Source organism: Corythoichthys intestinalis, chromosome 19 (assembly GCF_030265065.1).
Source record: "Corythoichthys intestinalis isolate RoL2023-P3 chromosome 19, ASM3026506v1, whole genome shotgun sequence".
Lineage (NCBI taxonomy): Eukaryota > Metazoa > Chordata > Actinopteri > Syngnathiformes > Syngnathidae > Corythoichthys > Corythoichthys intestinalis.
In genome coordinates, this window is record NC_080413.1 from 34,580,879 (window position 1) to 34,593,818 (window position 12,940).

At 41.9% G+C, this 12,940-nt stretch overlaps 1 protein-coding gene across 5 annotated transcripts in view; it reads left to right on the forward strand.

The window, feature by feature from the left end:
• Positions 1-12,504, forward strand: part of disp1 (dispatched homolog 1 (Drosophila)) — a 116,462-nt gene extending 103,958 nt beyond the window's left edge. For 3 of the 5 annotated variants that reach the window (XM_057822746.1, XM_057822749.1, XM_057822747.1), the window contains 3 exons: positions 1,744-3,333; positions 5,079-5,342; positions 7,527-12,501. In XM_057822746.1, coding sequence (XP_057678729.1) covers positions 1,744-3,333; positions 5,079-5,342; positions 7,527-9,269 — 3,597 coding nt within the window. In that variant the 3' untranslated portion in view covers positions 9,270-12,501. Of the gene's footprint in view, positions 1-1,743; positions 3,334-5,078; positions 5,343-7,526 lie in introns of all 5 variants that reach the window. The other 2 variants (XM_057822748.1, XM_057822750.1) reach the window with 2 other exon arrangements.
• Positions 12,505-12,940: the final 436 nt, after the last annotated feature.

Sequence of the window (12,940 nt, forward strand, 5' to 3'; positions counted from 1 at the left end):
CACATTCACACACCAATGGGGCTGCTGCCATGCAAGGCGCTGTTAACCCACTGGAGGCAAATCAGGGTTCAGTGCCTTGCCCAAAGGCACTTTGACAGTGGGCAGTCATAGCCGGGAATCGAACCACTGACCCTTCGGTCCAAGGACAACTCCAGCTACCAACTGCGCCACGGCCGCCCTAAAGTACAAATTAACACATAAATAACAATAATAAATCACAAACAATGAGGTCTAATGCTGATACTAGCATTAACGAGTGCATAAGAATGGAATGTAAACAGATTTAGAACACTGACTTCGCCTTTCCAACATGATTCAAAACAATTCTTTAAAAAAAAAAAACATCTAGCATTAATGTTATAGTATACTATAATACAAAATAGTATTATAATAATTATAATTATTCATTGCAAATCAGATTTTTCATAAAGAGTGTCATTTTAAAGCTATTCTTAGTGTACAATCTGAATTCTGAACAATGTGGGATTAACTCCAGAAATCATTATTTATATGACAAACATGACGTGCTTTTATCTTGAAATGTTCACCGGAAGTACGTTCGCTAAACTGCTAACCATAAGCTTTACACTCTGCAAAAAAAAAAAAAAACAACAGTTTTTGTCATTGCATGTGTTGTCAGTAATAGATTTTTTTTTTTTTTTTTTTTTTTTTTTTTAATCGTTTTCAAATGCTGTTAACCAGCGATTTTTCAGTGTTGAAGTGTTTTAACCGCAAGTTTGCGTTTTGGAGAAGACTGCATATGTTTTATGCCAGGCTAAAGTAGGTTGTCTTTTTTCCCCATTAGCCTCAATGTAGCAATGCTAAAGTTTACAGTGTTTAATATAGATGTGTTTCCTTATTTTGTATGTCTGAACTTTAATTCTACGGCGTGTTGATGACCAATAAATATCTGTGAATAGAACTGGTCTCTCATATGTCATCAACACGCACGCACAAATGTATGCACGCACGCACTCGGCGATAAAACGCAGCCGTGAAAATTATCACCCTCATTTTTATTTACCGTGAGACTTATTGCATATGGCGACAGGCTTAGTCAATAAAAAATGCCGTTAGCTAGATAGACCTACGATCTGCCAGCTTGTTGTCTCCTGTCCTCTTCCAAAATTACTACTAGTTGACAGTGCTTTAGGTGTTCATTCATGGCCGACGCGTGGCCAAGCTTGGCATTGAAGAGACAACACACAACAGTGTACCCTCTTGTTTCGTTGAAATAAGTCAATATTTTTGGCCACTGTGGTGCGCTTTTTTTGCTTTGTGCCACTCTCTACTATTGCATACCGAGTGTCTGCGATTCTCAACTTTCCACGCATATATATTTTTTTAACCCTTCATTAACCGTCGACGGGATGTTGTGCTCGTCGACGCATTTATGTCATCGATGATGTGCTTATGCAACATTACATGCAGTGTCACACCACGCTCCCTCCGCTCCGAGGCAGGTATTTTCTCTTCTAGATTTTTCCAAACTTAGAGTGCACTTTTCATCCACGTGATTCTTCGAAAGTTCGGTTGGCGCAGTTTGAATACTTAACCTTTTTGATAAGTCATTTGCAAGTGTTGTTGCGAGGTAGCTCTCCAACAGGACCCTAGTCCTCTTGGTCTAATGTGGAAATGCCCTGAAAGAAAAATACAATGTAAAGCGTCGTTGAGTGTCCAATAAAGTGTTACAAAAATCAAAGGAATTATTATTATATTTACTCTTCCTTCCTATGTCCACAGGTGCGCTCTCATCATGACTACTGGAGCCTCTGTCAGCGCACCAATGATGCTTCATGTTGCCCAAGCTGGACACTTGGTAACTACATAGCAGCCCTCACAAATAGGTCATCCTGCCAAATGATCACTGAGCGTGACGTATCGCACACGCTCAAGATAATGCGCTCGTGCGCTAAGTACTACCACAATGGCACTCTGGGACCCGATTGCTGGGACATGGTCCTGAGGCGCAAGGATCAGCTAAAGTGTGGCAATGTGCCTCGAAAGTGCACTAAATACAATGCCGTCTACCAAATAATGCACTTCCTGGTCGATAAGGACTTCCTCAGTCCAAAAAGCTTGGAACATCCTCCGCCAGTGCTCATGTATAGCATGCTCTTCTCACCCACGGAGAAAGGAGAGTCTATGATGAACATTTACTTAGACAATTTTGAGAACTGGAACTCCTCTGACGGCATAACCACAGTCACTGGGATCGAGTTTGGAATTAAACACGACCTCTTTCAGGACTACCTCCTTATGGACACAGTGTACCCAGCTATAGCCATTGTTATAGTCCTCCTAGTCATGTGTGTGTACACACGGTCTGTTTTCATCACGCTAATGACAATAATAGCCATAATTAGTTCCCTCATTGTATCTTATTTTCTATACCGCATGGTTTTCAACTTTGAGTTTTTTCCTTTCATGAACCTAACAGCTCTTATCATCCTGGTGGGTATTGGTGCAGATGATGCCTTTGTGCTCTGCGATGTATGGAATTACACTAAATTTGATAAGCCTCATGCTGAGCTTGCAGAAACTGTCAGTGTGACTTTGCAGCATGCTGCCTTGTCAATGTTTGTCACCAGCTTTACCACTGCTGCGGCTTTTTATGCTAACTATGTAAGTAACATCACTGCTATACGCTGCTTTGGCGTCTACGCCGGAACGGCAATCTTGGTCAATTACATCCTCATGGTCACGTGGCTCCCAGCTGTGGTGGTGTTACATGAGCGGTACCTACCAAATACATTGCCCTGTTCTAAGCCCCACCACCAGCAAACTGGTTATTGCATCCAGATGATTGTTGCAGGTTTCTGCCAGAAGGTTAACAAATTCCTGTTTAATGTCTCAGAAGCCTCAAGAATCTTCTTTGAGAAAGTTCTTCCTTGCATTGTCATCAAGCTACGCTATCTGTGGCTTTTCTGGTTTCTTGCCCTTACAATGGGTGGGGCATATGTTGTTTGCGTCAATCCCAAGATGAAGCTCCCATCATTGGAGCTGGCTGAGTTTCAGGTGTTCCGCTCCTCTCATCCTTTTGAACGTTACGACGCAGAGTACAAGAAACTTTTCATGTTTGAGAGGGTTCATCATGGAGAGGACCTCCACATGCCTATCACCATTATCTGGGGTGTCACACCTCTGGATAACGGAGACCCCCTGAATCCCAAAAACAAAGGAAAGTTGATCCTGGACAGTAGCTTCAACATCGCCAGTCCAGCCTCTCAGCTGTGGATCCTCCATTTCTGCCAGAAGCTTCGAAACCAGAGTTTTGTCTTTCAGTCGGATGAGCAGGACTTCACCAGCTGCTTCATTGAGACATTCAAGCAGGTCAGTTCGCAATTTATTAAGTGTAACACTACTGCACTGATGAAACAACAGCATCTAATTTTTCTTTTGGCAGGCTCCACATTTAGCCAAAACATCAAATTTTCAGTGACACTTGAAAGACCAGCCAAAATTCTCTAAAAAGACTGCCAGGAGTTGTCTTTTCTGAATATAGTTGGGAATAAATGATTTAATGTTGCATTGAGTGATAGTGTGTCATTTTTCATTAACCCAACATAATTTAAGTGCCTATGACTGCTTTAAAAAATCTTAAATAGCATTATTATATGAATTAGAATCATATTTTGAGACGCTTTGACTATCTACAACAAATTGGCAAGGCGCAAATTAGTCCTTTAATCTGCCGTTTAGACCCGCCTGTCATTATAGCGCTCTAGCGTCCCCAGATGGATGATGACGTCAGCAGGGTCGCGATTTCATCTGATTTAGAATTCAGCCCATTGAGGGGGAAGATTCAGAACAAGGAAAATACGACAGAGAGCAGCAAAATGTAATTGTTTCAATCTCTACCCCAATATTTTTACAGGATATTCTGTTTATCTAAGTATTTTCCCCCAATTGCTAAATAAATTATATGATCATGACAAATAAGTCTTGCTTAATGGAATATGAAATATTAAAAAAAATTTCAGTACAACAGGGCAAAATTAGTGCATAATGGTCAAAACTGCAGACTTCTTCCTCTCCCCAACGGTATTTTATGCCACCGGCGTTAGTCCAGCTTTTGTCATTTCCCTACCCCGACAGAAGAAAGAGCGTAAACAAAACAGGAGGCGTGACAGCTAGCCGACATGCTAACTCAAACCGAGCAGCTTTTCAAAGTCTTATTCTCGCCTTTCTAAAATGAAAAATCACACAAAACTACTCCGAGTCATGTCATACACGGCGGAGGGGTTGATTGTCTTTACCGATCGGCCAGCCCCCGGCGGCGAGCAAGTTACGGCTCGTCATTCTGCTGTGGCCACAGCGGGCTGGCAATGCTCGTTGCCGGGAATGAACGCCAAAAGTAGCCCATTCTCGGTGGACAAATCGGCCGACGTCGGAGCAGGGAGCTGCTCGTGGCCAAGCCGAGGAAAGCGCAGTCCCGGCGGGCACGCGAATAGGACCCAGAGGGTGGAAGTGATCATGATATGTGACAAGCCGCAAGTCATCGGCCGAATGGCCTTCTTGCTGGACAAGGAGCATTGTCACCCACAAAATGCAAGCCGCCTCCTTATTAAAACGTGTGTCATGATCCCAGTTTTTGACATAATACAAAACAAGCACCTTACTCACCCCTTTGTCGGTCCAATGGTCCCAGTTGTCAGACTTGTTTTGGCCACTATCCGCGGTGAACAGGAACTTTTTGAAACCCAAAAAGGCTCACATGCCTCAGCAAACAAATGCCTGCAGTACATTGGGCTGGCGTGATGCGAAAAATAAACGAAATAATCCGCAAAATCATCTGAATCCGCAGTCGTTCTGCATACTGTAGTATTGGCTGTATACTAAATATGATTTGCCCGCTGACGTCACATTCGCATTCTTCGGCAATCCAGGAAGTCACTTATTTTCATGGCGCACAATTTAAAAAAAATTGAATAAATACATCGATCGCTTCCACACACATCCAAGCGGTCCATTTCATTCAGGGGCATAAAATATGAAATAAACATGCTTTTTGCTGTCATTGAAGTGTTAAATAATATATAGTGTTGAAAAACTCACTTCACTACTTATTTTAACAGTGGATGGAAAACCAAGACTGCGAGGAGGCATCTGTCTATCCCTGCTGCAGTCAGTCGACCTTTCCCTACAAGCAGGAAGTCTTTGAGCTGTGCATCAAGAGGGCGATCATGGAGCTTGATCGCAGTACAAATTACCATCTGGACAGCAAGACTCCCGGACCTAGATTTGACATCAATGACACCATCAAGGCCATTGTTTTGGAGTTCAAAAGCACCTTCCTCTTCACACTGGCTTATGAGAAGATGCACCAGTTCTACTGTGAGGTAAGAGCCTACTGAATGTGTTGTGTTAAGTTTGCCATGTTGATAATTGCAATGTTTATTTACAGCTTTTTGACTAACTGCGAAGAAAGAGGAAATGACAATCGGCCTGTGATAATATGATATTTATGTCATCAGCCTTCGCGCTATTCCCGGAGAATTAGCTGTCAGCTGTTGTCATGCAGGCCACGTCCCGGTGAAGTCCCAGACATTATACTAGGACGCTATGCAGTTAATGCCCTTGTTATCTCCGTGTCAGTAAACCCGGAAAATTGCTTTCAGACATAAGGGCAACCCGTTTAAATCCCGGGATTTGACTGGAGTTCAGCGTATGTCTGAAAGGGGCTTAAGATGCATGCTGCGTTTAATCGACTAGTAAAATACGAAACGTTTAATGATGAGTACGGGTAAACTAGTTGCGCACATCCATAATTATAATACATGCTTTGTATTAGGGATGTCTTTATCCGATGAGGTGATCGGAAATCGGGATGATTACGTCATATATTTTAGAGGTTCAGGATCGGGTGAAAAGGATTGGTTATTTGATTAAAAAATATATGTTTGTTTTTCTGCTTCATGCTTGTACAGTCTCTCACCCTCCCTCCTGCTAAGCAGTGTGGCCAAACTGTCCAGTGCAGCTTGCGTTTGGTACTTTAAGTTAATGATGATTGACAGGTTTGTAGTGTTGATCTTGCCAGCGAAGCTTTGTAGCTCTACGATCAAAGGCACAAATGTGTCAATCATCGTGAAACTTAAATCCCAGTCGTAAGTGCGCTGTGGCAACTAATTGTGTAAGTGAGAGGCTGTTCTCAGCAGCGTGAGCGGATTTGAGTGGACTCACTGAATGAAGGATTTAATAAAGACAAGCATTTTGCTACGTTATTATTCTTTAAAAATAATTCACATTATGAAGGCGGAAAGTGGGACGATAACATGTTTATGACTTTTTATTTTTTTTTAAAACCAAACAAAAGCATTTTTTAAAACGTTTTTTTTTTTTTCCCAGTATTGGCAGATTCTCAAAATCAGGTGACCCTGACTCGGGTGCAAAAATATGAGATTGGGACACCTCTACTTAGTTTATGTAATCTTGAATGTTTGTGTGGAGGAGGTCAAAATACACATTTTCATTTAATTTTTTTTAATTTTTTTTTTTATATGAAAATACAGCGATCCTTCACTACTTTGCGCCTTCAGTCCATAGCAAATTTTTTTGTCCAATTAAAAAATATCTAAATAAAGATGAGCTATCCCGAGCTGATCGCGTAGTCTCACAAGCAGTGCGCTGGAGTCGCTTATTAAAGTTTGGGTTTGAGCTTGCCAGAGACTCAACCTTCAAAGTGATGTATGCGTCAATCATTGTTTAACTTGTTGAACAGTTGCTTTGGCAACTCATTGTGCGTAAGTCAGCAGCTTGAGCGGATTTGAATGGAGTTGCTCAATGAAGCATTTAATAAAGCCAAGCATTTTTCCACTTTATTCTTGTTTAAAAATATTTCGGTGGGACAGCAACATTTTAAAAACTTATCATAATTATTACATTTGAAGTGCTTAAAAACCATTTATTAAAATGTGTTTATAAATGCATATTTTTAAAGAAATTATACTTTGTGGGGGAAAAAAAGTGAAAAAACATGCCTTATATGTGTCTCTTTCCAATGCTAAATCTTAGAGTTTGGAATCTTGGAGCACCTAACGATTCGATAACGATTACGATTCAGAGGCTACGATTCGATTGTAAATCGATTATTGATGCACCCCACCCCCCAGCCATTAGCTGCTTTTAATGTTTCATACATTAGTTACAAAAAATGTACAAAAATCGTCTCAGGCTTAAGTAAACTACTATTTCAGTATCAAGTTAACAGTTCAAAACAGTAAATAAAATACTCAAGTCCCCATTCTGTATCAGCAGCTTTAAACTACATTCAATTAATTTAATGTTGTGAATCAACCGTTAAAGTTGTTAAAATTGCTCCCGTGATTCCATAATTTCCCTTCTGTCTACATTCGACATATGTGAAAGTTTTAAAAATTCTTCGCGATTGTTCATTTATCCCGGCGCATTCTGGTCGCCATTAACTGCGGAAAACGACGGATCACTGTAATGGCTTCTCCTAAAAAAATGTCTACTGGTTCCATTGCATTGAGTCACATTGTAATAATTGTCTATTGATTGACCAGGTGGACGCCTGGATAACCGAGGAACTACGCCACGCCCCAGCAGGCCTCAGTCACGGCTGGTTTGTCAGCAACCTGGAATTCTTCGATCTACAGGACAGTCTGTCTGATGGCACTCTGGTTGCCATGGCACTGTCTGTGGCTGTAGCCTTCAGTGTCATGCTTCTAACCACGTGGAACATCATCATCAGTTTATACGCCATCCTGTCCATTGCCGGAACCATTTTCGTCACCGTGGGCTCCCTGGTGCTTCTCGGATGGGAGCTGAACGTCCTGGAGTCTGTTACCATTTCTGTCGCAGTGGGACTGTCTGTTGATTTTGCCGTCCACTACGGCGTGGCCTACAGGCTCGCTCCAGAGCCCGACAGAGAGGGAAAGGTGATTTTCTCCCTCAGCCGCATGGGTTCCGCTATAGCTATGGCTGCCTTGACAACCTTTGTAGCAGGAGCAATGATGATGCCCTCAACTGTGTTAGCGTACACCCAGCTGGGCACTTTCATGATGCTAATCATGTGCATCAGCTGGGCCTTTGCCACGTTCTTTTTTCAGTGTATGTGTCGCTGTTTGGGACCGCAGGGCAACTGTGGCCAGATCCCACTGCCAAAAAAGCTGCAGTGTCAGGCTTTCTCTGACAACCCATCTGAAAGCTCTTCGCCCGAAGTCAAGATTTCAGGCCCTGGGAAATACCAGCTGGACGGCAGGGGTGGAGAGGCTAATCACTATGAATTAGAGCCTCTTGCATCAAGTAATAAAGCTGAAGACAAACCACAAGAGGATCAGGAGGTTTGTCCTCAGCTTTACAATGGCATGCACCCTAACCAATACAATTCCCAGCATTTACACACCCAGTATGGTAGTCCAGTGGAGGATGACAGATCCAGCTCTGAAAATGGGCTTGTAGCCACACTCAACACACAATCCCAGTGCCAGTACTCCCAAAATATAGACCGCTCATGTGGGGAACCACCACCACAGTGGAAAATCCATTCCTGTCTTCAGCCTCTCCAAGACTCACATCCTCATCATCCACATCCTCCCATTACCGGAAACTGTCCAAGCAAACCTGTGGCCACAAACCTGGACCCAGTCTGCTCACACATTGATTGCTGCAAGCATTGCTTCCCCTGTCCTACTTCACACTTGCACCGCTGCAGTCCAGGAAGGGCCGTATACCCCAGACAAGCGCCTGCACCCTGCTGCTATGTTAAGAACTATTGTGTCCATGCAGCAAACCCAGACGCTGCACAACAACATCGATCTAAAGGCTTGACCTTAAACCAATGCACGGCCCAAAAACCTGTCTCTTTTAAACACTCAGAACCTATTGCACATTTGCCAAAACATCGGACAGAAGTAGCAAGCCCAATTATCAGCACGGCACAGTGTCAGTGCCCCCTCTCAACACAGGATTCAGAACATCCAGATGGACACCAAGGACTCGATCCGAGAAACTGTGATTGTGACCATTCGTGCACCCTAACCACAGAAACACAGAAGGATTTTTGGTGTCAAATCCCCAGGCAACAAGACAGTGCTAATGTTCAACAGAATGAAAGTTCTAAAAAGTACAAAAAGAACTCCAAACGAGAGCGCGCATCTTCTGCCTCTCCAATGAAACTTTCCTGTTTTAACAGAGCATTGAAAGTAAAGCGCAACTCTGCCTCAGAGTTTAATGTGCCAAAAAGTGAAACAAGTGTGCCTCCCATTATAATAAATAGCAGTCAATCCTCTGAAAGCTTATGTTAGGACAAAAATACACTTCGTAATACAACCCCTAGCAAAAAGTATGAAATCACCAGTCTCGGACGAGCACTCACTCAGACATTTTATCATGTAGATCAAACTCTGATAAAAAGCTTGAAAAAATAATGAATTAGTTCAAAAGTGCAACTCTTAAGCATACAGAAACACAAAACAAATGAATAAAAAACATTGTGGTGGTCAGTAAATGTTACTTTTATAGAGCAAGTGCAGGGAAATATATATGGAATCACTCCATTCTAAGGGAAAAAAAATGGAATCATGAGAAACAAATAACAATCAAAACACATCTCTAGTATTTAGTAGCACCACCTGTGGCTTTTATCACAGCTTGCAGTCTGCAGGTATGGACTTGATGAGTATTCTTCATCAATTTGGTGCCAACTCTTTGATTGCAGTTGCCCGATCATCCTTGCTGGTAGGATCCATGATGTGGAATTTTTTTTTTCTTCAATTTCCACCACAGGTTTTCAATAGGTTTGAGATCTGGGCTATTTGCAGACCATGACATTGACTGGATGAGTCTTTCTCCAAAAAATGCTTTAACAGTTTTAGCTCTGTGGCATGATGCATTGTCATCTTGGAAAATTACAAATTTTCAATTGAAGGGATAAGAAAGCTGTCTAAAATTTCAATGTAAACGTGTGCATCTATTGAAGATTTAACCACAGCCATCCCCCCAGTGCCTTTGCCTGACATGCAGCACCATATCATCGAGGACTGAGGAAATTTTGACGTTTTCTTCAGGCAGGCATCTTTGTAAATCTCACTGGAACAGCACCAAACCCAAGTTCCAGTATCATCACCTTGTCCAATCCAGATTCTTGACAAGGTGATGTTGCTGGAACTTTGCTTGAAACTTTTTGCTATGGGTTATATATTTGGGATATTGTGATACTAAGTGCCTCCGTGTGGTTGTACAGTCGCATTGACCCACTACATATTTTTTATACTAAGGTTAAACTGTATTCTTTTTAAAACGTCTGTTTTTTTTTCTTACATATCATTATAATGCAGACATTTGCACAGGCAGGTAAAATAGCATATTTGCTATCAAATGCCTAAAATATGATCACGATTCACATTTCACCCTCTATTTAAAAACATTTGCTTGTCCAACTATTTTTTTGTGCAATGAATGTCTGCAATTGAATGTTTTATGTGATTAAAATGTCTCACTCATGGCTGTTGTCCTATTCATCAACAAACGCCCCAGATCCCAAAATGTGTCAAGCCTCCATCGTTTAATTGTATAATATATAAGCCTTTGCTCGTATAATTGACTAATAAATAGTGGCGCCTTCGCTCCCGCGTGTCTGGCCTCAACTAATTGGCAGGATTCAAAGTTGGACTCCAGTACACTTAAAGTGCATACGACAGGAGAAAAAAAGTCTTAAATAGCATTATTATGTGAATTAGAATCATATTTTGAGACGATTCGACTATATACAACAATTTGGAAAAGCGCAGATGATGAGAAATTAAGTCTGTTAATCTGCCGTTTAACCACGCCTACCATTATAGGGCTCCAGCGTCCCCAACAGGAGGATGACGTCCGCACTGTCATGGTTTGACCTGATTTACAATTCAGCCCATTGAGGGGAAATTATTCATAACGAGGAAAATGCAACAAAGAGAGCAGCAAAATGTAATTGTTTCAGTCTCCGATAATTTTACAGGATATTCTTTTTATCAAAGTATTTTTCCCCAATTGCTAAATAAATGGTATGGTCACGACAAATAGCAGGCTTGTGCTAAATGGAATATAAAATAATAAAAATACATTTCTTCAATTCGACATGGCAAAATTACTCCATAATGGTCAAAACTGTCGACTTCACCTTTACTGTCGCACCGCCCGAACGATATTTTATGCCACCGTAGTCATGCTTTTGTCATTCTCCTGTCCCGGCTTCCGAGAATGTAAACAAACCAAGAGTGTGACAGCTAGCCAACCGACCGACCAACCGAGTGACGTCTCAAAAAGTCCTTTTTTCGCTTTTTGAGGTGAAAAAATCACAAAAACTAGCCCGGATCATGTCACACGGCGGCGGGGTTGTCGATTGTCTTCACCGATCGGCAACCCACCCGGCGGCAAACAAGTTACAGCTCGTTCCCCTGCTACGGATAGGAGAGCTCGCTGGGGAAGCAGCTGGAGAGCCAATAGAGAGCTGGACAAACCTACCAACGTCCGATGGTCAACACAAATATTGCGTAAAATAATGCTTTACTACACGATGAAGACGTAAACAGAGAGTGGCGTGCAGTTGTTGTGCAGCTAACATGGCAGGATGTGTTTCTACATATCCGTCCATGATCAAATGCAAGTAAATAGTATTTAAAGAAAGTGTGTAGTGTTTACTTTGTAAACGCTGTATTCGCCATTTTTAGCGCAAACTTACAATTTCTGATGGGGTTGAAAATTTGACAGAACACCGAAGAGGGCAATAAACTTAGTATGGGGGTGTGTGCAAACAAGCCGCCAGTCGTTGGCCAAGTGGCATTCTCGGTGGAAAATCAGCCACAAAATGTAAGCCACCCCCGTGTTAAAATGTGTGCCATGATCCCTGTATTTGACATAATATAAAATACGAAGTTTACTCACTTCCTCTTAAGTCCAATGGTCCCACAGTATTAGGGCTTGTTTTGGCCAATATCCGCAGTGAACGGGAACCTTTTGAAACCCAAAAAGGCTCACACACCTTTCCTTGGTGCAGCAACAATTTTCTGCAGCCATTTGGCTGGCGTGATGTGAAAAATAAACTAATTAATCCGCAAAACCAGCTGAAACCGCAGCCCATCTGTATTTTGAGATGCTGACCCGGGTGATGTCACATTCGCATTCGTCCTAAACCCGAGACTGAAGCTGGAAGTCAGTCATTTTCATGGTGCGGGATTCAAAAATTCAAAAGATTCAAAAATATATAAAACGATAGCTTCCACACACATCCAAGCGGTCTATTTCATTCAGGAGCATAAAACACCGCATGAAATTAACATGGTTTTGGTGTCATACGCTCTTTAAATGGATATTTTTCATATCGGCCGATCGGATTTAAAAAAAAAAAAAAAAAAAAGGCCGATACGGATATATGTCAAATTTCCAAATATCGGCATTGATAACCGGTCTCTCTAGCCGTAACCCGGGGACTACCTGTATTAGGGGTGTAAATTACAACACAGACTCGCTAAAAACTATACATATGCATTGTATGATCAGATTGGCCAGACTTTTTGAGTTTATTGGAAAAGACCGCCATTTTCTCTTGACATACTGTTTAAATCAGGGGTCCCCATATTATTCCACATTGGGCCACAGTGGATACTGAATTTCCTTCCAACAAAACAAGACGACGCACCAATCTGGTTTCTTACAAGTGTAATTAGTTGATTGTAGTCAGGTACTGCTTGTTTTGGCAGACGCCTTATTAGTTTTAAACGATCTCTGCTCGATCAGTAGGAACGAAAACCAGGACCCTCAGCGGCCCTTGAGGACCGGTTTGAGATTAAGTTGGCAGTACAGGTTTGATCTCAAATAATGGATGACTGCTGCCATCTACTGGTGATTTTGTCTCATTACCATTGTCCACAAGGTTGGAACTCAGAAGAGAAAACATGATCACGCACGGAAAAACTAATTTATGGGCGTTAAATGT